This window comes from Dama dama, chromosome 11 (assembly GCF_033118175.1).
Source record: "Dama dama isolate Ldn47 chromosome 11, ASM3311817v1, whole genome shotgun sequence".
Taxonomy (NCBI): Eukaryota; Metazoa; Chordata; class Mammalia; order Artiodactyla; family Cervidae; genus Dama; species Dama dama.
The window spans coordinates 89,798,629-89,823,581 of record NC_083691.1 but is presented as its reverse complement, the minus strand read 5'-3'; the positions used below and the strand labels follow the sequence as shown (position 1 = coordinate 89,823,581).

Below are 24,953 nucleotides of genomic sequence, written 5' to 3'. Positions count from 1 at the left end.
GTTAGCTCTCACTTTGCCAAACTGTGTCCTTCATCTATGGTTATCAATATTTTGGGGTGCTGGGGGAGCAGATGGATATCGTGGGTCAGAACTAAAGAGCCCCCATGGTGACCACCTTTTCCAAGCCTCCTGAAAACACCAGCCATTTATCCCTCTACATTTGACAATCTTTTATGCTGCGCAAATTTTTAAGTCCACAAAACCACAGGATATTTGTACTTCCACAAGACCACAGGATATGGTAAGAGGAAAACCCTCTCCCCTTTCCTTAATTATCTTTCTTTGCAGAACTGGGGTCCTGACTCACAGCCATTGTTCCTTCTCTTAATTTTGACAGGTCCTTCCTCTTCCCTTTCCCCTCCTGAGACACCTCCTCCCACGGGAATGTCCGCCTTTAAGTGAGGGTTAAGGGTGTCTGGTGAGAAGGGGGCGGGTGTGAGTCCTTTGGGGTGTTTTCCCCAAACGTAGGCTCTCTTTTGACTAAGTACCCACAGACAGGCATTTAGGCTCTTGGCATTTTAAAAGACTTCCTAAGACACTCAAAATTCCTTGTATCAAGGCCATATCCGCTCTATTCTATCCCTTTTCCTCCCAACTGAGATGAATTCAAGGCGGCCAGTGTTGAAGAAAGACGGACGAATGAATGAATGAAACCAAGACACAACTCTCGCGGTCTCCACGCCCAATATTTAAGCAATCCTATTCTCTCTCTGCATTCATCCTCCAACCCACCCTCATCCCCGCCTGCTAAGGGCTCGCACGGTATTACCCCCGGGTATCGGTCTTAGAAGTGCAACTATCGACATATTACGGCGCTTTCGGTTTCCAAAATTTCTGAGCACCACGGCATTTTTCTTGCTCAGCTGCATCCTCCTCGCCCCCTCTGAAGAAAACAGGACCGAGATTTCTCTGAGATTTCTGTCCTTGCTGACAGGGGAGGAAACTTTGGCCGGGTTGGTGCGGGAGCGGGGGTGGCCGACCCCGCGGTGCGCGCGCTGGCGGGTGGCGCCGGCGAGCGGGCGCGGTGGCCACGGGGCTCTCACCTCGGAAAGTCAGGCTGGCGACCGGGTCGCTGCGCCGGTCCTTCTTCAGACTGGGGAGGTTGCTGGCCCTCACCAGCTGGCAGCTCAGCATGGTTCGGCCGGCCCCCGCCGAGCAAGCGCCCGGCTCCGCAGCAGCCGCGCCAAAGAGGAGCGAGCTGTCGCCTCCGCTGCGCCTCCGCGGACAAGTCCCGACGCCTGGAAGAGGCCGCGGAGAGGACACCGGACACAAGCTGGGTGGACCCTCCCCTCCGGCCCCGATGCGGATCCGCCCTGCCGGCGGGGGGCGGGACGGGCCAGCGCTCAGACGGGCGCTGGCGGGGACGCTGGTCCCCTCCGCCGGTCCCCGCCCCCGCCAGGAATGGAAGCGCCGTTGACTCCGGGCGCACCGCTCGGCTGAGCAGCTGGGAAGCGGCAGCCAGTACCATCCCGGCTCCCGGAGCGGCCAGCGCGCCTGGGCCCGGAGCGCACCAGGGCCGACTTCGCGTCCGCTGCTCTCCTGCCGCTGCGCGCAGGCCGGCACGCCAAGGGCGCGAGGCAACTGGGTGCGAAGGCGCGAGGTGGGGGAAACCCGGCTGCAGGGACCAGAATGTGTCCGCGGAAAACTGCAAGCGCTGGGAGCCCTAAAGGAGGAGAGGGTCGAACGGCTGGGGGCCTACCTTCTGGCCCCTGCGCGGCTCGCCTTGGCCCACCCTCGGTGCTCCTGGAGACCCGAGAGGCTCCGACACCTCTGAGGCTTCTCAGATCAGTGATCTGGGGGCACTCATCTCCGGAGGCTGAGGTCTGTGTCCTGTCTCTTGGAGCTGCTCTGCAACATCCCGACAGCAATCTCTAGGTCCTCTGCCCGCGCCGTGGGGGTACTGCTTTTAGCGTGAGCCTCGAGCGGTGACAGCCTTTAGCAGGCGTTCCCGTGTTAAGTCTGATTCCTTTCCAGCTGACGGCCACAGGTGGCGAGCTTCCCACCTCTATACCTGCACCGAGCGCCCGACAGGCGCTGCTCTTCCTCCCACCTCCCAGGTGCTCACTAGCTTCCTCACTCAGCCTCCGTTCGGTGACCAGTTATCACCATTCTGCTGCACAAAACCCCAACTCTCTTCCCCTTGTCTTGCTTTGAGGCTCCAGCATTTTCAGGTGACTGCCACCTGGTGAAATCCAGCTTCACCTCCTCCACCTCTGTCCCTTAAGTGCTAACTGGTGTTGGAGAATAACACAGCCACCCTGCCAGCCTCACCTGCTATGTCCCACCCCAGACTCAGGGGGATCCTAACTGCCAACAAGCAGCGACCCTACATCATCACCTCGGTCTCTTCAATCACACTCTCTCCTAGACAACTATTTCATACTTTTTCGCTCCCCAAATTTACAGCACCCCATCACCACCCTCACTCTCAGGCTGCTTTCTGTATGCAAAGGAGAGAACATCCCCAGGCTCCCAGCCTCCTAAATTCCAACAGCTTCTGTGCCCAAACCTTTTGCTTTCCTCCTGTTAATAAATGAATCATTTGTACTCCAAAGCCCGGCTGGGAGCTTGGGCACTAGATCCTACCCCCTCACCCACTCAGTGACAAGTCTAAGGCTGTCCTCTCCCCAATCTTAAAGGCTGTGCCTCCTCCAGTTGGCTTGTACCCTCTTCCTTCTGATTCTTCCGCTCTCCTTGAGTGACCCCTCTCACTCTCATATGCGATGGCCATTTACTTCCTCTCCAACATCCAAAGTTCCTCTCTCTCAACAGAACCCAACTATTTGGGTGCTACTTCCAGCCCTAGCTCCAGATCCTGACCTAACTAAGCCCATCACCTGGCAATAGCTATTGGTTCAGCGATGGGCATATATGTCCCAAGTTGTTCTCCCGGAGGGATAACTTGCTCTTGGTGACTGGACAAGCCCAACTCCCTCTCCCACTTTGTGAGAATAAGGAAGCGTGTAGATCCAGTTGTCAGCCAGCTCTAAGATATAGCAGACACCAAGGATGGCAGACCAGAGAAAAATAAAATGGAGTCTGCCTGTGTCCAGGATGATTGGAGCTGTCCATTCTATGTGCCCAGAGCCCACCATGTCTCTGGATCATACTGGGGCCTGATACTAATGGGGCTTCCTCCCGAGAGGACTTGTATTGGGAATGAAGATCACTTTAAGATTGTTTATTATTAAAATCATCTTGAGATAGGATTTCACTTACAGCCTAAATCATCCTTGCTGACTTTGGTACCATCTGTGTGCCCACAGCATCCAAGTGCCTCCACACGGGAGCCTGGTGATCTTAAATATAATCAGTCACACACCCTAACACACACTCTGTAAAATCCCTCCAAGGCCTTCCATGCTCTTGGAATAAAGCCCAACTCCCTTTCCCCTGCATACAAGATAAGACCACTTAGCCCCTCACTCTCTGCTCCAGTGACTTCTCAGTTTCCGGAATATTTTGAGCTCCATCCAAACTCAGAGCTCTCCTGTCACCTCCACCTGCAGCTGCCTTCCCCCTTCTTTTAAAGGGCCACCCCCCCCTCATCCTTCAGGCCTCATTGCTTCCATGAGAAACCTCTGACCTCCTGATCTAGGTTGGGTCTTCTGGCAAACCACTGCACAATAGCACTTTTCCTTCTTAGCTCTCATCCCAGCTGTAAGCAATACCTATTTGTTTAATTGCTGGTTTGATGTCTAGCTAGATGGTGAAGTTGGTCGATGAGGGGAGAGACCACGTTTGTCTCAGGCAGCCAGGTGTTCCCAGTGCAAGCAAGGGCTGGCCTGGGGTTGGTGTGGTGGACAGTGTACTTGGCTGTGTCCCTTCCACCCTAAGATATGGTTAGGCGGGCAGGTCTCAAAGAGGATACTACTGCCCCCTAGGGGGAATTTTGGATATGATGACTAGGGATATTTTTTTCCATCACAATGATTCCTGGCTTTGCTGTTTTCCCCAGCGCACCACATCCTGCCCCCCAGACCTTCTCTTATGGGTCAGAGGCAGCATAGGAAATCTGTGGAATGTTTACAAACACTTGGCTTATGTCCAAGGAACAGGGTCTTCACACACTTGCTCTGTACACCAGAAAAACAGCAGCCGGTGGCATGAGCCCTGGACACTTCCTGAGGCTTCTTTTCCCATCCCAACTTCCAACTTCACTTCTCCCTGATTGGATGGTTGACTGATCCCTTGGAGACATCATCCTGGAGCCAAATCCTCAAAGGGGCTTCCTCCCAAGGGGACTTGCATCAGGAATGCAGCTCTTGGGGACAGTGTGCTGAGATCTCCACTTGTCCCCCTCAAAGTCGTTCTCCCCTCCTTCCACAGAAATGTTCCAAGGTCTCCGACCTGGACACATGGTCACCCACATAGATAGATTACATTTCCCAGAATTCCCTCACAGCTAGATGTGGCCAGGAATCCAAGGGATGACCTATGCGACCTATGAGATAGCAAAGTGTTATTCTCTCAGTTCTGTTCCACTCTTTGCAAGCCCATGGACTGGGTTACTCTTTGCAAACCCTGCCAGGCTCCTCTGTCCATGGAATTCTCTAGGCAAGAATACTGGAGTGGGTGGCTATTCCCTTCTCCAGGGATCTTCCTGACCCAGGGATCTTACTGGGTCTTCTGCATTGCAAGTCGATTTTTTTTTTTTTTAAAGAGAAACATTGTGTTTAATGGTAGAAGTTAGCACACTCCAGCACTGAGCATGGCCTGGAGTCAAAGCAGCCAGTGTGGGTAGGTGACCTCCATGGAGCCTCATGTGGTGAAGAGGATGGGGAGGGTGACCATCAAACAGAAAAGCCCCACAGCCTCAGACAGTTCAAAGTCCAGAATGGTGCTGGAGAAGAGCTGCTGCTTCAGAGATGTATTCCTTGCATAGCCAAGGATCAAGCTGCCAAACACTGTTCCAGTGCCGGCCCCTGAACCAGCCATACCAACTGTGGCAGCCCCAGGGCCAATAAACTTGGCCGCTGTGTCCGTGGCCCAGGAGACAATACTGGTCTGGAATGCCCACCAAGCCACCTGGAGTGAGATATTGCTGTAGGAAGGCTGTTCAGATGGGCTGTTTGGCCTACTCTGGAAGGAGACAGACACAGGCCTGATCATACCCCTGGTACAAGAGCAGATCAGAGCGGGAGGAATGAGTAGTGCTCCGGTGGTCTACATTTTTTTCAGTCTGTATTCCCACTGTCCTGCTGCCCCTGCTCGGACCACAGCAGTCACCCAGCTGAAGATGACTGACTCACGTCCTGGCTTTAGATTTAAGCAAAGGCAGATTCTTTACCATCTGAGCCACCAAGGAAGCCTCAATGAACAGGAAGGCTAATGCTGTCCTGCCCAGGTTGCAGTGGAAACATATCCCAAATCATCATATCCAAAATACCCGCTAGGGGCAGTACTATCCTCCTTGAGAACCACTGGTTTAGCCTCATCGTGGTATGGAAGGGACACTGGAGAGCCAAGCACGATGTCCGCCATACCAACTGTGTTGTCAAAGGGACCGCAAGGTATAGCAGAGAAACAGGACAGAAGGATCTGGGAGTCTGGGCAGGACAGAAGGATCCAGGAGCCTGGGCAGCCCAGAGGGTCAGAACGTTACCAGGCAGGGCTGCCTACACAGCAACCATTTCGAGAGAGTGACCATCATGCATGCCCCCACCATCAGTTAAGGTTCACTAACCAACAGACAAATCTGCATCCTACCTAAGGGCCCAGGTAAGGGCAGCTCCTCGGCACCCTAGACAACTCCAGCCCCACTGCAGAGGCGACAGGGCCTGCTTAGGAGTCACCGTCGGGGAGCAAGTGGGTAAAGGTGTTCTTGACCTGCAGTGGCTTGAAGCAGGATCTCGGTTCTCAGCCAGAGACTGAAGTCAGGCCACAGTAATTAATGAGAGCTCTGAGTGCTGGCCGCTAGACCACTGGCCACTGAAATGACCCTGGCCCACATGGCTTTGTGGAAAATGAATTTCCACAAAGAAATAAAGTAGTGAAACAAGGATTTACAAGGAGGGAAAAGAGTCCACGTGGACACACACAGGCGGGCTGAGAGAGAGCCGCACGCTCATGGGAGTTTAAGCTACTTTTGTGGGGCATTTCTTCTGGTCATCTTGCTTTGCCTTGTTCTGATCCATACTTGGTTTATCTCAGGGTCCTCCCGTGTGTGTATGCGTCTCTTAGCCAAGATGGATTCTAGCCAAGAGGCCTACGGGTAGGTTGACATCACTTACTATGGGGTGGAGGCCCCTCCCTTTTTGACCTCCAAGGAGCTTTTCTGCACATGTCTAACTGGGAAGGTGTCCTTGATTTTAAGAATGAGGAATATGTGGCCTTTGATCTCGTATCTGGTCAGGCTTTGCTTCTCTTCCCTCCTGCTGTTTTGGAGTATCTGTCCACAGCGGACAAAATCTAGCTGTTCAGCCTGGGGCCTATCTCCTGCCTGAAGGGGACCTGTTTTGAAGCTGAGTTTGCATAGCAAGCCCAGTTTTTACTTAAAACTTCATGTTAACCACAATGACATTTCAGAGCTAAAAGAGGTAAGAGGAGAGGGGACTAAAGCTCACCCCTGCCATCCCAATGGTGCAGTCACAGATAGGTGCTGCCTGATCATCTCAGGTGAGAGGAGACTGGCTGCCAGTTCCCTGAAGAGCCCAAGACCAAGGTCTCCAGGATTAAACACAACACCATCAGATGCTGCCACTGGTGTCTCCTGGGACACACCCAGCACAGAGACCTGTTGTCTTTGATCAACACAACGTTTTATGACAAAATTGTACTTTAAACATTATGAGATCTGGATTTATAGCATCCATTGAAAAATCAGAAAACCTGGCACATGAGCCCTAATTTTCTGCCTAACACTGATTATCTGGCCCCTCTGGCTGGAAGTGTGCATCTCAGCTTGCCCTACACACCTCTCACCCAAATATGCATGTGCTTCTCCCTTTGGCCTTAGTTATACCACCTGCCACGCTCCCCTGGGGATGTGGGTTTATGACCCTCTTCTGTCACCTATTTACGGTCCTTCCTCCCTGCCAGTCAAGAGGAGTTACTTCAAGGAGAGCCCCTTCTTGTTCTTGGAGTTGGCCCACTGGTCTCCTCCAGCTCAGTTCTCTTAATGTCTGGGCCTTGTTTTTCCCCAAGGCCTCACGTGGGGTATCCAGGAAGCAAATAAACCTTGCCCTCTGCTTCCAATAACACCAACTTTGAGATGAACACTCTGCATGTGAGCTTCCAGGATTCCTCAGGGCACATTTGTCCAAGTCCAAAGACTCACAGGAGTATGAACAGTCCAATGCATCCTTCTGCCCCACCTCTGCATTCATTGACGAAATTGTGTCCCGTGGATATCCCAATACAATCAACTGGGATTAGACAGGCACCCACAAATGTCTGCCAGGGGTGTCAGGCAGCAATGATTCTGGTTACAGTCATGATCACATGACTGACTGCCCGGGAAGAGTATCCCATTGCAGGAACAATTAGATGGCCCTGGGCATCCATCACAGTCCTTGTTTTTCTAGCCGTGTGTCCCAAGGCATGAGATCTGACCTTTCAGAGTCTATTTCCACTTTTGTAAAATCAAGAGAATGTTACTTCACAGAGCTCTTGGGACGATTAAAGCAAACACCAGGGCTTCCAGCCCAGAGCCTGCCTGGCTCACAGGAGACACACAACTGCTAATGTTTCAGCCTAATAAACCAATCTGGGAAGAGACCAGCATGCAGGAAGAAAAGAAAGAGATTTGAGCCTGGAGAGGGAGACTGAGAAGGTTTGTGGGCCCAGGGAGTCACAGGAGGGATGCTCATTCCAGGAAAGATCCAGTCCAATGGGGAGGGCCACAGCCAGCCATCAGGCAAGTGGACATATACCTTGGCCTCAGAAAGGACTGCCCTGGGGAGGGCTCCCAGAGGAGACGGGGCCAGGGTCCCCTTGGGGCTGCAGGGATGGCCACTCACCCCTCAGTACAATGTGCCCAGCCTGGACAGTAAATGAACCAACAGAGCTGGTGATAGGACTGACCAGGCCAAAAAGAGAGTGAAAGACTGTTTGGATGTGTGCACTGATTTCTTAGTACATGTACGATGCGTGTTAACCATAATAATAATTAGAATAAATATATATATCATATAATAGTGACATAGTTAATGTGCCAGGCATTAGTCAAAGTGTTTTATATGGATTAACACATAAACTCTTCAGAACCATCCCTCCAAAACAGGTACTATTATTATCAACATTTTATAGGTGGGGAAACCCACAGAGTGTCGAAACCTCGACAGAGTCCGAGGGAGAAAGAGAGCCAGTGGCAACAGGGACGATGTGTGAGGCAAGACAAGAGTGGTTAAGTAACTTGCCCAAAGACACACACACCGCTGGAAAGTGGCAGAGCTGGAATTCCATATCCAAGGTCCCAGGTAGTCTGGGTCTAAAGCCAATACTTTCAGCTACCGTCCTTCTTTCCCTCTTGTTCAGTGCTCTTATCCCACTGGAATGTGACTGAGGTTTCACTCCTGAGCCCCTTCCCCCCGCCACTGGATTGGCTAAGCTGGGGGCCTGTGCTTACAGCACTCCCTTTTCAGAGGCCCCCAAGTGCCTGCCACACCCACTGCAGGCTGCCCACCTCGGTGCCTCAGGATGCATGACCCCAGCCTCAGCTTATCAGACCCTTAAGAGCCACCACAGGCCTAACAGAAGGCTTGAAATGGCCTAGCACAAGAGTTCTGCCCAGAGGGAGCACCCTGGACCAAGCGGTGACTGGTCCTGCAAGATACAGAAGGGCAGAGACCCTTCTGAGATAAGAAGGCATCCTTCAGACCAGAGAATGAGAACGAGGACGTCAGAGGCCGAGGGAGAAAGAGAGCCAGTGGCAGCAGGGACAACGTATGAGGCAAGACAAGGTGTGAGGGGCCATGTGCAGACGGAGACTGGGCTCCAGGCTGTGAGCCAGAGCCGGGTTCCTTCCTGTCCCTCCACCTTTTACTGCTTGTCTTTTGTAAATCAGATCTAAGGCCAGAGGGAAATGGTAGAGCAGTTAAAGACAACAGGGTTCCAGAGCCAGAGTATGTGGGCCTGAATCCTGACTCCACTAATGACTAGTGTATGACTTAACTTCTGTGTGGTGGAGAGTGGCTGCTAGAAGGATTAAGGATCTACATATAAGGGCCTGGTTACTACCATATATGGCTGCTAGAAGGATTAAGGATCTACATATAAGGGCCTGGTACAAATTGAACAACTTGAACATGATAGAGCTCATAGTAAGTGAGCTCTATTTAGAACAGTGCTTACACCTAGGAAGCACAGTATCAGTTAAGTGCATCTCAGAGGATTGTTGTGGGTTTTAAAGAGACAGCGTCTGAAAATAGTACATTGTTTGTGCTTAATGAATGACCATTCTCTCTCACTGTGATGAATACACATGCTCAGAATCGGAATCCCCCATCTCTGCGTCATTTGTTGTATACTGCACTCCTTGCAGCCTGGCACTCCCCCCACTTTGACTCAGCCCAGCCTGGGTACCCCACGCACAGTCCTCCCTAGCTCTGGCTTGGGTCCAGGGTACATCATGTGTGGGCAGTGCATGGTATGCTTTTCAAAGCACTTTCTTATTCATGAGCACAGACGCTGAGAACAACAGAGGGCATGATGATGGGGGTGGTGGGTGTTTTGGCCGCTGTGTAACCTTGGCCAGGCCTCTGTACTTCTCTGGGCCTGTCTGCTCCGCTCATCTGTCAAAGGGCATAATATCCCTGCCCATTGGCCTCACAAAGCTACTGTGAACAGGAAGTGAACTTAGGCATGCATGGAGGCACCTGTTAAATGACGGGATATTCCAAACAGGTAGCCAAAGGAGGGGGGTCCATGGTTTCCAAACCTAACAGGTCTGGGAAGGCCAGTTCCCAGCCAGTTGGTGAGGGGAGGCTTCCCAGAAGGGCGTTCTGCTCTGAGTAGTGTGTCCCTGAGAACAGAGCCTTCCGTGTAATCATTTAGCAAACTGTCCCTGACCGGGAGGAGGTGGGGGAGCTGGCCTGATGCTGCAGGGAGGCCGAATTTGGACATAAGTTAAGAGCTTGGCCAACACACAGGAGGTGGATTATGGCCAGGGCTGGGGGAGGGAGAGCCTGTGCTCCCCATGACTGCCGGGCAGTGACTGTGATGGCTGGGAGTTGGGGCATCCAGACAGCCCCCTCTGAAGGCTGGGGGCACTCCCAGTCAGCACAGACAACATACTGCCTTTCCTGCCAGGGAAGGGGGAGGCCCCTCTGACAGGAGAGGAGCCATGCCAGAGGGCCTTCTGGTGGGTAAAGCACTTCTAGGTTTAGAAAGTGCTTCCCCATTCATTAACCATTCTTCATTCTTTCCTTTCTCGTACTAGGGTTCTGAGCTTGGTTTGGGTGGGGACATTGTGAAGTCTGGGGAAAGTATGTGTGTGTGTATTGGGAGGAGGTGTTGGGAGGTGGGAGTGTGGTCAGAGAAGGTGGATGAAAATCTGGTTCCGGCTGAGTGGTCATCAGAGGAGACAAGGTCCCTGAGAAGAGGCAGGACTGCCAAAGTGGCCCTTCTTGCATTTCACTTGTACTGGACAGCTCCAGAGGGTGCCGTGCACAGGGCGCGCTCAGCCCTGGGACAGGGATGAGGGGCTGGGTGGGGCGGATGAGCGGAGGGAGGCGGATATGAGCGGAGGGAGGCGGATACTTAAAGCCCAGGGTGCTCGTTTCCCTTCAGCATATCCTCCCTCCCCTTAGCCAGGGGGTTATTTACAGAGTGGACGGTGCTCCCAGGAGGTCTGCAGCTCTAAGGCCAGAGCCCTCAGCTAGGCTGCACATCCGGGCCTGACAGATGAACCACTGTCCTGGCCTGCACAGAGCTGAGGTTGTAGAAGAGGTGTGGAGGCAGCCCCCCCCCCCCCCGCCCCCGCCCCACCACCCATTCATGCCCTCATTCTCCCCCTGGAAACACCTTGATAAAGCTCATTTCCGAAGGCAACTGTAGGAAACTGGTCAGAACAGTTCAAAGCAAGGTGTCAGGAGAAGAGCACAGCGGGAGTGTCACCTCCCCCTACCCCTCACCCTGGAAAGAGCACATTGCTTTCCAGGCCAAGGGCCCATTCAGCAGCTCCTCCTAGAGAAACCTGAAATCTCACCCCCAGGAGTGTGTGTGTGTGCGTGTGTCTGTGTGTGCGTGCGCGCACATGCACATTGCTGTGGACACATGCTTGCATTCTGTGAGTTCTTACTCCTTGGAACTTGCAAGTGTCACATGCATTTCATGTGTGCATGTGCCTGGGAGCCTATGGGCACAGGGGTGTCTGAGAACATGGCATCAGAAGCTCCTGAAACTAAAAGGAAATGTCCATTGGATCGCCAGGGGTTTCTGGAGGCCTGGGATGTAGCTATATCTTGAAGGAGAAAGGGAGTGACAGGTATAGAGGCTGAGAGCAAACCCACAGGGTGGGTGGGGCAGCGGGCCCACACAATCTTGTCCTCCCGCCCTTGTCCTCCAGTAAGGCTCCAAACACACAGGCCGGGAGTGTAGACCCCAGCTCTGGCTCCGCCCACAGAAGTCCCAGAGAAACAGCCTGAGCCCAGCCCTCACCTCCTGGTCCATTCATCACCATGAAAGTCCTTCCTGTGGAAGGTCTCAGTCTGATGGGGGAGCAGGCTCCTCCACCTGATGACGGAGATGCCACCCCCAAAATGCTGAATTTCCCGCATCCTGTGCCAGAAAACAAGAGTAGGACCCCTGGACCGATGGGCGGTGCCTCTGTCCCCAGTGTGCGCCTGCCTGCAGGCCCAGCCTGTGATAGAGAGCAAAGGCCGAGGGCAGCCGCCAGGCCCCTGCCAAGGCAAGAGAGTTGGATTATAAATAGCCCCGGGACCAGGCTTCCGGGGAGAGGCGGGGAGCCCTGCAACACAACGCTTTGCAGCACACAATGCAAAAAGGCCTCTTTTAAGAGATCCGGGGAGTGCGAGGATAGATGCTGGTCCTGCCCCTCAGGCCCCTCCTAGCCCCGGCCGGCCGGGGCTCAGCTTCCGGATCGCTGACCACCTCTCCCTCTTGCCTCCATTTCTCCGAGTCGCCTCTCTCCGAGTGTTTTTGGAACACTCAAAGTCAACCTGGCCGAGGAGTCTTCTCGCTCACATTCCGGTGTTCTTCGAGGTGGAGAACCGCGGCGTCCCCTCCGCAACTCCCACCCCCTCTTCCCGGGAAGGATCGCGGGCCCCTCCTACCTGCAAACACCGCGGAGCAGTAGGCATCGCTGATGTCGGTGTCAGGGGTGTGGACGTTCTCCGCGTAGAGGATGAAGACCCTCAGCATGACTGACGGGAGTCAGGATCCCGTGTACCCAGGGCGCGGAGAGGGCTGGGGAAGGTTGGGGATTGCCGAGGCGCAGCTCGTGGGTCCCCTCACAACAGAGTGCTGGTGGAGGGAGGCTGGCTCAGATCACTGACTCCCAGCTCAGAGCAACGGTTCTTGAAGGAGAAAGAAAGGCCAGTCCCGGGCTGTTCCAGTGGCCTCCACTCGGTCCGCGCCCCGGGCTACGCTTAGCCCGCTTGTCAGCGGGTGCCTCGAGAACAGGGGCTTCTGCTCATCTTCCACCCGCGCCGCCCTGCGCGAGCTTGGCTAAGCTGTAATTCAATGCTCCGGCCGCAGACTCTCCCAATGACACGGCATTTTGCACCTGGCGGTGGAACAGCGGACTGGGCGGAGGCCGCGATGGCTGAGGACTGGACCAGGGCTCCGGGCGCCCAGCGCAGTCCCGATCTCGCTCCAGGACGGGAGAAAGACTTGGTCCCTCCCCTGACCTTCCACCTCGGGCAGCGCGCGACGCCAAGCCGGTGGCCTCCCACCGCGGGGATTCCAGCACTCTCCCTCGCAGCCAGCCAGACCGCCCGGGGACGCTCTGGGGAGCAGGCGCAGGGCCGGCGCTTTCCAGACAGAAGACCAGAGTTGAGGAATCTCATCGAGCGGCAGAGCTGGCTGCCTTAAAAACTTTGTACCCTTCTCTGGTTGTAAAAACAACACATACCACTTTTAACCAAAAGCATACAAGAAAGAAATCGCTGAGTCTGAAAAAAATACAATATTAACATTTGGTTATTTACCAACCCAGACTTTTTCCTGTGAATTGCATGCATATATGCATGTTGTTACGGTCTTTATTGTATGACTGAGATCAAAGTGTCTGTGCAGTTCTGTGTCCTGCTTTTTCAAGTAGTATTTCCTTGCATCATTAAATATTCTTTATAAAGTTTTTTTTTCAATAGCTACTTAATTTTCTATCATATGAATATATTAAATTCTCAAGGCTTTCTCCTATTGCTGCATATTTAGGCTCTTTCCAGTAGTGAGAAATCACTTTTTATATAAAAACTGGGATATATACCTGTCTTGAGCCCCTCTCTGCTTGTTCCTCAGTTGGGATTTCTAGCTTTGGAATTATAAGGGCACAGGACATGCCTTTTTTTAGGTCCTAGTACCTGTTGCTAAACTGCTTTCCTGGAGCTGTGTGGACCCACTCCCAGGAGTTGGGTGACTCACCTTCTAAAGTGGGCCATTTGGATGGGTGTGGGTGTGCAGCTGTCAGCAAAACCCCTCCCCCAAGAGCCCACTGGGGTAGCACACACTCCCAGGGCAGGACGGATCAGATGCTGGCTTTGCCTCATATGAAGGTACCAGGAGGTAGCAATGCTTCCCCAAAGATCTGTGATTTTAAGATTAGAATAGCAGACATTTTTTGTTATGGCTTATGGTACTCCTGCTACAATCTGTGCCTCTTTGCCTCTAGAACAATATGTGATTGGGGGGGGGGCAGGAAAAGGAGGGGCTTAATCATTCATTTAACATATAGATATGTATGGAGTACTAGAGCATGCCAAGCTCTGTCCTGGGTGATGACACAAAGGTGAACATAAGTGACATTGTCCCTGTTATGGGCTGAATCGTGTTCTCTCAAAATTTGGCTATTGAAGCATTGACCTCAGTTAAGGTGATTAAGTCAAAATGAGGCTGTTAGAGTGGGATCTAATCTAATACAACCCAACAGGTTCTTATATGAAGAGGAAATTTGGATAAATGAAGAGATACTAATGCCAGGGAGGCATGCACACAGAGGAAGGACTGTGCAAGGGCACTCCAATGAGAGGGCGTCTGCAAGCCCAGGAGAGAGACTTTAGAAGAAACCAGACCTGCTGACCGACAGACTGATCTCAGGCTTCTCGCCTCCAGAACTGTGAGAAGACAAATTTCTGTCATTTTAAGTCACCCAGCCTGTGGTATTTTGTTATGGCAGCCAGAGAAAACTAATACAGTCCTAGACCTCAAGGAGTTTTCACTTCAGTAGAGGAAGCTGGTGCTTATCAAGTAACCAAGCCAATCTCACACCATTCCAGTAAGTGCAATAAAGTAGAGAAAATGGTGGTGCATGGCAGCAGATAGCAAGAAGCCCTTATCCAGTCCTGGGACAGCGAGAGGTATTTGAGGTGAGATTTGAAGGCCACTTAGTTCACTGGGCAAGACTGGAGGCTTCCCCAGTGGCTCAAATGGTAAAGACTGAGGTTGGGGAGAGGACAAGAGGTTTCTTGAGAGAAGGAAGGAAATGCTCTGAGTCAAGGTCCTGGGAAGGTGAGGGAAGAGAGAACATCCCGGCTGGAGTGCAGACTGGGAGGAGGAAGATTGGAGGAGGTGAGGTTGGAGAATCACACAGGGCCTGTGTGAAGCTGCCTGTGGCCCAAGTCCAGAGGAATGGCAGGACCTGGTTTACTTTTCAGCATCTCCCTCTGGCTGCATTTGGGGGAATGGGGTGCAAGGGGCCAGAGTGCGGGTGAAGAGACCAGTTAGAAGCCACAGCAGAGGGTCAAAGTGAGAGTGGTGGTGACTTAGCCCACAGGCATGAAAGAGGAGATGGAGCTGAAGTTAAAGCTGGGAGGAAGCAGGAGGGTCATTCTGTGAGCAGGTGGAGTAGATCAAGTTTCTTGCTGCTGAACTTGGCCTTTATGTGTTACTGGAAAAAAAAACACTTGGCATGGATGAAGCAAGTGGCTGATTCACTCATTCATTTACCAGTACGTATTATTGTTGTTTCAGCTGCTCAGTCCTTTGGGACCCAAAGAACTGCAGCACACCAGACTCCTCTGTCCATGGAATGTCCCAGAAAAGAATACTGGAGTGGGTTGCCATTTCCTTCTCCAGGGGATTTTCCCTACCCAGGGATCGAACCTGCGTCTCCTGCATTGGCAGGCAGAAGCTTTACTGCTGAGCCACTAGGGAAACCCTAACCAATATATACAGGGTGCCTCATATATGGCAGGAGTGTGCAGATTTCAGTTTTAGAGAAGGGTACCAAGTAGGGAGTAACGCTTGATTTCATTGGGAAGAAGGACAAGAGGCCCTATTGCTCTAGAGAAAGTCCAAATTATGGTCTATTTTTAAAGTACAGTTTGGCTCTATTCAGATGCATAAAGCAACATGAACCTGCTGTAAGGCTGAGCTAAAACTGGATCCAAGAAACATTTAGCTGCTTCCAGACATGGTGACTAGAGTGATTTAAAAAGAACCAGCTTTCTTTATAGGTTAAACATCCCCCTTGCAACTTCTCTATGCTGTTTATTCATGCAACAAGTTCTCTTCAAATTTGTTATGCACAGCCTCATCTGTATAGATATGAACCCCTAGTGGGAATGCCCCCCAACTTTATTGCTCAACATATGGCATGTTTGGGTTTTCTTCTCTGTTTAAAAGAAACATGTTCTCTGAGACCACCCCCCGGGCAACAGAGAAAGACACTTGATTCAAGTCAAAGTAATTTGATGATCTCTCCCAAGAATTTGGAATTGGGACAGAGATGCTAGCTTCTGTGTGTGGCTGGAACTCAGACGAACAAAACAGAGGCTCAGAAGGCACCCCATGCAGTGAGAAATGGAGAAAGCTCAGCAGTCAGAGAAAAAAAGATCACAGGGGCTGGGGGAGAGGACAGTGAGAAAGATACAATTTCAGGCATTTGTGGATCCCATCCCTCATGAGTCTTTCTGCCCATGAATTCTGAGACAGCCTTGGAGGTGAATGTTCATCATTTTTAGCTCCCAGCTTTCAACCTCATCTTCCTAAAAAACCTCTCACCACTTCTCGTAAGTGGTCTCAGAGCAGAAGTGCCCGCCTCTCTGGAAACTTCAGAGTCAGGGCCTCCCCCTTCCTGTCACTGTGCAGCATGGCCAAGGCTCAGCCAGTTGGACACTCTCTCCCAGGACTTCAGAGTCCTTAAGGAGCTTCAGGAAGTCAGACATGACAGCTGCCATGACAGCAAATGGCCAGTCTTTTCCTCCTGTAGGACGAAGGATCACAGTTGTGACTCCTGCCGCCCTGAGTTCTATTTGTTTCCCAAGCCAACACTGCCAGCTTTTCTCCACTCTGTGGGCCCCCAAAGCTCTCCTGTAATCCTCTCTTGACTCAGATGCCCAGGCGTGGCTGAGACTGCTAGCAGCCAAGAATCCAACTGTACCCAGTGTCTTTAGAGTGAATCCGTCCATATCCTATTTAGGGCAATTTGAAGCATAACTCTGTTTCTTGCTATTGAAAAAAACCTTGGCTATGACTTTCAAGGTATATGAAGCACCACTAGAGTCTTATATTTCTGTATCTTCTCTCCTTTGGAACTATCGCTGGGATCAGATCAGGAAAGACATAAAGTGGAGAACATGAGGACTTAGAGCTTTGATGTAACTCAGAAAAATTCCTAATGGTGTGTGTGTGTGTGTGTGTGTGTGTGTGTGTGTGTGTTATTGTTGGGGGGGAGAGGTTTGTGGGTTAGTGTCTATCCCTTAATTGGGGCAGCATGAGAGAATAACTAACAGGGGCTGCCACATAGTGCACTGAACAATGATACATGCTGACCCTCATAAACCATAACTGTGTCAAAGTCAGGATCTCTAGCTAAAGGTACTAAACAGGCAGTCAGTCAGCTTCAGCTCAGGAAGCCTTCAAAGGTGAATTCTACTCTGTAGATAGACTGGCTGACATACAGAAGTTATACAACTTCATGTAGTTAAATTTATCAGTCCTTTCCCTTATGGCTTCTATTTTTGTTGTCTCGATAAGTAATCCCTGCTTCATCCAAGGTTACATGATGACTTACCTAGATTTATCAAGATTTGCTTAGATTTACCTATAGTTACCAGTAACGTTTTTTCAATTCTTGAAACTCTCTCTGGAGTTACAGTTTGGTTTCTTCTCTGGGAAAGAAAGCAAATAAGTAGAACCCTTCCCAACTTAGGCAATTTAAAGAAAAACTATTTGAATCTTCAAGGTCAATCTATTTTAGCTTCCATGAGCTCAGTTCCTCTAAGACCACATGCTCTGTGTTCTGGGCAGAGGAATCCAGAGAGTCAGGTGTGCTGGGGACAGAAAGTAGGGGTGGTATCAGTGTTAGCTCCCAGTCATCGTATGACCATTGACACATTTAATATCTCCAAGCTTTAGTTTCTCATCTAAAGATAAATACAATCACAGTTTGTGGTGAGGGTAAAATGAGGCTAAAACACATGTAAAACATTATTTTAAGGCTTTTCTGGCCTGGATAGGATTTTTTTTTTAATCACAGCAGGTTAAAAAATTGCAACATTTCAGGATACAGAGGCTGCTCCAAATATTTTATTCATCTTTTATTTCTTATCAAATGCAGAGATGCCCACTCACTACCTGCCAACTATCTGCCAACTAAGAAGAAAGTGTTTGTAAACACTCCATGACTTCGACGTTCTCAGCCACACACATCTCTGCCAAGCTTGCTAAGAATCACAGACCCTGATCACACTCTGGTCATCTCATCTGCTTTCCCTGAGAACAACTCATGGTAGGGTCAGAAGCTTTCAATGTGCCATGAAAGGGACCTTCCGGAAGATCTACCATAATAAACACTTAGTAGTTCAGTTCACCTCAGTTCAGTTGCTCAGTTGTGTCCAACTCTTTGCAACCCCATGGACTGTAGCACACCAGGCCTCCCTGTCCATCACCAACTCCCGGAGTTTATTCAAACTCACGTCCATTGAGTCAGTGATGCCATCCGGCCATCTCATCCTCTGTCACCCCAATTCTCCTCCTGCCCCTAATCCCTCCCAAGATCAGAGTCTTTTTCAATGTGTCACCTCTGCGCATGAGGTGGCCAAAGTATTGGAGTTTCAGCTTTAGCATCAGTCCTTCCAATGAACACCCAGGACTGATCTCCTTTAGGATGGACTGGTTGGATCTCCTTGCAGTCCAAGGGACTCTCAAGAGTCTTCTCCAACACCACTGTTCAAAAGCATCAGTTCTTCAGTGCTCAGCTTTCTTTACAGTCAAACTCTCACATCCATACATGACTATTGGAAAAACCATAGCCTTGACTAGATGGACCTTTGTTGACAAAGTAACATCTCTGCTTTTTTAACATGCTGTCTAGGTTGATCATAACTTTCCTTCCAAGGAGTAAGCATCTTTTAATTTCATGGCTGCAGTCACCATCTGCAGTGATTTTGGGGCCCAAGAAAATAAAGTCAGCCACTGTTTCTACTATTTCTCCATCTATTTGCCATGAAGTGATGGGACCAGATGCCATGATCTTTGTTTTCTGAATGTTGAGCTTTAAGCCAACCTTTTCACTCTCCTCTTTCAGTTTCATCAAAAGGCTCTTTAGTTCTTCACTTTCTGCTATAGGGGTGGTGTCATCTGCATATCTGAGGTTATTGATATTTCTCCTGGCAATCTTGATTCCGGGAGAATCAATCGTGCTTCCTCCAGCCCAGCATTTCTCATGATGTACTCTGCATAGAAGTTAAATAAACACGGTGACAATATACAGCCTTGACGTACTCCTTTTCCTATTTGGAACCAGTCTGTTGTTCCATGTCCAGTTCTAACTGTTGCTTCCTGACCTGCATATAGGTTTCTCAAGAGGCAGGTCAGGTGGTCTGGTATTCCCATCTCTTTCAGAATTTTCCACAGTTTATTGTGATCCACACAGTCAAAGGCTTTGGCATAGTCAATAAAACAGAAATAGATGTTTTTCTGGAACTCTCTTGCTTTTTTGATGATCCAGCGGATGTTGGCAATTTGATCTCTGGTTCCTCTGCCTTTTCTAAAACCAGCTTGAACATCTGGAAGTTCATGGTTCACGTATTGCTGAAGCCTGGCTTGGAGAATTTTGAGCATTACTTTACTAGTGTGTGAGATGAGTGCAATTGTGCAATAGTTTGAGTATTTCTTGGCATTGCCTTTCTTTGGGATTGGAATGAAAACTGACCTTTTCCAGTCCTGTGGCCACTGCTGAGTTTTCCAAATGTGCTGGCATATTGAGTGCAACACTTTCACAGAATTATCTTTTAGGATTTGAAATAGCTCAGCTGGAATTCCCTCACCTCCACTAGCTTTGTTCCTAGTGATGCTTCCTAAGGCCCACTTGACTTCACATTCCAGGATGTCTGGCTCTAGGTGAGTGATCACACCATTGTGATTATCTGGGTCATGAAGATCCTTTTTGGATTGTTCTTCTTGGTATTCTTGCCACGTCTTCGTAATATCTTCTGCTTTTGTTAGGTCCATACCATTTTTGTCCTTTATTGTGCCCATCTTTGTATGAAATGTTCCCTTGGTATCTCTAATTTTCTTGAAGAGATCTCTAGTTTTTCCCATTCTATTATTTTGCTCTATTTCTTTGCACTGATAACTGAGGAAGGCTTTCTTATTTCTCCTTGCTATTCTTTGGAACTCTGTATTCAAGTGGGTATATCTTTCCTTTTCTCCTTTGCTTTTGGCTTCTCTTCTTTTCACAGCTATTTGTAAGGCCTCCTCAGACAGCCATTTTGCTTTTTCGCATTTCTTTTTCTTGGTCTTGATCCTGTACAATGTCACGAACCTCCATCCATAGTTCGTCAGGCACTCTGTCTATCAGATCTAGTCCCTTGAATCTATTTCTCACTTCCACTGTATAATTGTTAGGGAATTGATTTAGGTCATACCTGAATGGTCTAGTGGTTTTCCCTACTTTCTTCAATTTAAGTCTGAATTTGGCAATAAGGAGCTCATGATCTGAGCCACAGTCAGCTCCCGGTCTTGTTTTTGCTGACTGTATAGAGCTTCTCCATCTTTGGCTGCAAAGAATATAATCAATCTGTTTTTGGTGTTGACCATCTGGTGATGTCCATGCATAGAGTCTTCTCGTGTGTTGTTGGAAGAGGGTGTTTGCTATGACCAGTGCATTCTCTTGGCAAAACTCTATTAGCCTTTGCCCTGCTTCATTCCATACCCCAAGGCCAAATTTGCCTGATACTCCAGGTGTTTCTTGACTTCCTACTTTTGCATTCCAGTCCCCTATAATGAAAAGGACATCTTTTTTGGGTGTTAGTTCTAGAAGGTCTTGTAGGTCTTCATAGAACCATTCAACTTCAGCTTCTTCAGCATTACTGGCTGGGGCATAGACTTGGATTACTGTGATATTGAATGGATTGCCTTGGAAACAGAGATCATTCTGTTGTTTTTGAGATTGCATCCAAGTACTGCATTTCGGACTCTTCTGTGACTATGATGGCTACTCCATTTCTTCTAAGGGATTCTTGCCCACAGTAGTAGATATAACGGTCATCTGAGTTAAATTCACCCATTCCAGTCCACTTTAGTTCACTGACTCCGAAAATGTCGACATTCACTCTTGCCATCTCCTGTTTGACCACTTCCAATTTGCCTTGATTCATGGACCTAACATTCCAGGTTCCTATGCAATATTGCTCTTTACAGCATTGGACCTTGCTTCCATCACCAGTTACATCCACAAATGGGTATTGTTTTTGCTTTGGCTCTGTCTCTTCATTCTTTCTGGAGTTATTTCTCTACTGAAGGTGGAGATGCGTATTGGGCACCTACCGACCTGGGGAGTTCATCTTTCAGAATCCTATCTTTTTGCCTTTTCATACTGTTCATGGGGTTCTCGAGGCAAGAATACTGAAGTGAAACACTTAGTAAATACCCAATATTGAAACACTTAGTAAAGACCCAATAAATAGAGACTATTTTTATCCATTCAGGCATGGCTGGGATACTGAAGAGGTGTGTGTTCAGAATGGAGGGTTGGGGTTCCCATGGTCTGAAATTCCCCCTGAAAGCCCCAGCAGCTTGTTGGCTGAAGTGCAGGGAGAACCGCCCTGGGACTACCAGAAGCAGGTCCATCTATATGCACCGTCCTCCTTTCAAATCAATTCCAAAAGATGGAGAGCCTCTAGAGAGGATGGAGGAAAGCATACATCCACAGGTACACGGGGTGGGGCATTGGAGGAAGGGAGAGAGGGCAAGAGTGCACTTCTGAGGCGATCCAAACCGAGGTGATGATGGGAAAGAACAAGAGATAAACTTTTTCCAAAGTGAGGCTATTAATCTTCTGGAAGAGTCAACAACATCCCAGGATGCAGTTCCAGGCCCTGGCAGAGAGGAGGAGGCAGGTCCTGGGGATGGGTGGCTCCCTGCCGAGGCACAGATGAAGGTCTAGGCAGAGTGGGTGCCCAGGAGGAAGAGCAGTGGTGAGGGTCTACTCACCTACTGTGCGTCTCTGGGCAGAGCTGAGCCACAGAGCTTTCTGAAACTTACACGTCAAAGGGCTCCTGTTGCTGCCTGGGGAGACACCACCAGAAAGGCCTCAAGAATATTTCCAGGACTTAAGAGGGCAACAAACTGTTGGCATCTTCAGTGTGCCTTCCTTGCCTGAAGGCTGAGACTTTGGAAAAGAAAGGACACCAAGAGAAGTGAACATTTGACTCATTAGTGTTTCTTAAAGTGTGCTTGATCCAAGTCTCCTCATTGAATTCTTCTTGTAAAAAATGGAGACATCAAAAAAAAAAAAAAAAGGAGACATCTAGGTTCCTCCGTACTCCTGATTACTATTGAATCAAAATGTCTGCAAATGGCTCAGGAATCTGGCTTTTAAAAGCTCCCCAGTTATTCTCATATGGACCAAAGACCAGGAAACACTGACCTAAGTAGTGTCAAAGCATAGGCTTTGGCTCTTTGGATCATTACTTTAAATGCCATGTGAATGCACTCTTGAACCCAGAGGGTGTACATTTCACAAGGACTGAGAAGATGATGTTTATCTGGAGATTGGCTTGAAGTGAAGAAAGGGAGCATTTGGAGGAGGGAGAAAAGGTAAGGAAGATAATTTTCAGCTAAAAACTGTAAAACCAGTAGGACAAGTAAAGGACAATGGCAGCAGTGTAAAAGGATGACTCTAGAGTCAGACTACCTGGATTCAAACCTTAGCTCTTTGCCCTCTAGCTGTATAGCCTTGGGCATGTTAGCTTACTTTCCTGAGACCTTGGTTTCCTTGTCTGTAAAATGGATACTGTAGGAAAGTGCTCACAATGATTAACAGTTACATGTCAACTTGACTGGGCTAAGAGATGCCCAGATAGCTGGTAAAACATTATTTCTGGGTGTCTGGGAGGTAGTTTCTGGAAGAGATCGGTGTTTGAATCAGTACAGTAAGTGAAGATCACCCTCATCAATGCTGGTGTGTATCATTACTGGTTGGAACAGAAAGGCAGAGGAAGGGCAGGTTTCTTCTCTGCATGAGCTGGGACATCCACCTTCTCCTGCATTCAGACACTGGTACTCTGGTTCTTGAGCCTTCTCAGACCAGGACCTACTCCATTGCAATCTCCATTCCCACTCCTTCCTGGTTCTTCAGCCACTGGGCTGGAACTAGAACCATACCACTGGCTTTTCTGGGCCTCCAGCTTGCAGGCAGCAGATCATGGGACTTTTCAGCCTCTGTAAGTGCAAGTGTCAGTCTTCATAATAAATTTCTTTCTGTATATTTATATGTATCCTATTTGTTCTGTTTCTCCGGAGAACTCTAATACACTGCTTTACAAACATTATATGTGCCTGGTGTATACTGATCATTCATTAAATATTCGTTAATTGCTACTATTGTTTTATTATTATTACTATTGGAAACTATAGCTATTATTTAATTTCATAAAATTAGAACCTTAGAAGTGAAGCCACAAATAATATTTATAGTCTCCACAAATAATATTTAAGATCTCCAACATCTGTAAAAATGTTATAAACTGTCTTAGTCCATTTAGGCTGCTATAACAAAAATAACATAGACTGGGTGTGTCATAAACAAAATTTTCACTCAGAGGTTGGAAGTCTCACTTCAGGGAGCCCACGTTGTTCAGTGAAGTCTCTTCTAGGGGTCACAGACTTCTCATTGTGTCCTCACGTGGTAGAAGGAAACTAGGAATATCTCTGGAGCCTCTTTAAAAAGCACTAATCTCATTCATCAGGGTTCCACTCTCATGATGTAAACACCTCCCAAAGGTCCTACCCGCTAATACCATCACCTTTAGGGGTTAGGATTTCAGCATGTAAATTTGGGGGGCCACAAACATTCAGACTATAGCAGAAGCATTTATGGTTTTAACAGTAGAAGTATTGCAGAAATCCAAAGTGGTGAAGCCATGGCATTGGTGGTTCAGTGGTAGAATTCTTACCTGCCATGCTGCTCCTGCTGCTAAATCACTTCAGTCATGTTCGGCTCTGTGCGACCCCATACATGGCAGCCCACCAGGCTCCCCCGTCCCTGGGATTCTCCAGGCAAGAACACTGAAGCGGGTTGCCATTTCCTCCTCCAATGCATGAAAGTGAAAAGTGAAAGTGAAGACGCTCAGTCGTGTCCGACTCTTAGCGACCCCATGGGCTCCTCCATCCATGGGATTGTAAAGGAGTGAGATGTGTTCTAATAAAACTTTGCTTATAAAATGGGCTGTGGTTTACTAACCCCTGGGGGTTGCTGGAAAAGCACACAAAGAAATGGGCATTAGGCAACAGTCCTAGTCTTGATTTGTCCTATTTACAAGTTACATTCTCGTTTGCAATTCAGCACCTTAATAACCAACAGGCGAGACTTCCTCGGGAGTCAGTGGTTAAGACTCTGCCCCTCCAATACAGGGGCACTGGTTCGATCCCTGGTCAGGGAACTAAGATCCCACATGTCATGTGATACAGCACAAAAGCAAACAAATAGAAACCCTCCCAAAACAAAACAACAAAAAGGTATCCTAATATTGAACGTGAAGATATTCTGGAGGCTGAAAGGGTTTATACCCTCCTCCAGTTTAATCAATGGACAATAAGGTCCAGGGAAACCTGAGCAAGCTGGGCCAGCTTGCCTGACGCAGGAGGCCCAGATTCAATTTAGCGACTGAACAACAACAATAAAAGGGGTGGAAGATACTCCTTGTTCAAAGTAGCATAACTACCAGAAGGCAGGAGAGACAGTCCTGCAGATCAAGAAGATATAGTCCTGCATGGAAATCCTCACCAAGATTCATGCAAGAGGGGCTGTAGGTGAGGAATACAGGAGAGGGGAAACTGGAGAAAATGATTACTGGAGATGATTCTAGGGTAAGGGCTGGCCCAGGTGCTGAGGAGAGACTTTCACTCTCTGGACATTTGGGTGAAGTTACAGTAGCTCAGGTGTACGCATCTAGTAATATTTCGACTTACCTCAGGGACCAGTCCATCACTTGGAAGATGAACTAAAAAAGAAGGGACCTGCTATATGGAGCATAATCCTGGCCGACAAGAAAGAACTGGTTGGAGAAGCAGGCACAGAAGGAAGCCTGGGGAGAATCAGCTTTGGGATGAACACAACCCAGGGTGATGACTGGTTTTCAAGGCTCAAACTCTGTGATTTCAGTAGGACTCTGTCCTTCCACAACTTTCTTCACAACTAGGCTCCCTCCAACCCAGGGAATCCACTTAACTCCTTGATCCTGGCAAATTCCCACCCTCACCAAGAGCTTTCTTTTTATAGAGTCAGCTGAGGAAGATACTGGGCTTCTTACTTCCTACCCAGCCACAGCACTTCACAGTTGCTCTTCTTTCTTGCCCAATCATTACCTGATGTCTGATCCAGA

The 24,953-nt window shown here is 49.2% G+C and overlaps 1 protein-coding gene and 1 pseudogene across 23 annotated transcripts in view; both read right to left on the bottom strand.

The window, feature by feature from the left end:
- DYSF (dysferlin) overlaps positions 1 to 12,864 on the bottom strand; it is a 220,204-nt gene extending 207,340 nt beyond the window's left edge. For 8 of the 23 annotated variants that reach the window (XM_061155679.1, XM_061155677.1, XM_061155685.1 and 5 more), the window contains exon 1: positions 1,044 to 1,277. In XM_061155679.1, coding sequence (XP_061011662.1) covers positions 1,044 to 1,134 — 91 coding nt within the window. In that variant the 5' untranslated portion in view covers positions 1,135 to 1,277. Of the gene's footprint in view, positions 1 to 1,043; positions 1,279 to 12,236 lie in introns of those variants that run through there. The other 15 variants (XM_061155675.1, XM_061155691.1, XM_061155678.1 and 12 more) reach the window with 9 other exon arrangements.
- LOC133064232 (ATP synthase F(0) complex subunit C1, mitochondrial-like) lies at positions 4,762 to 5,172 on the bottom strand (annotated as a pseudogene).
- Positions 12,865 to 24,953: the final 12,089 nt, after the last annotated feature.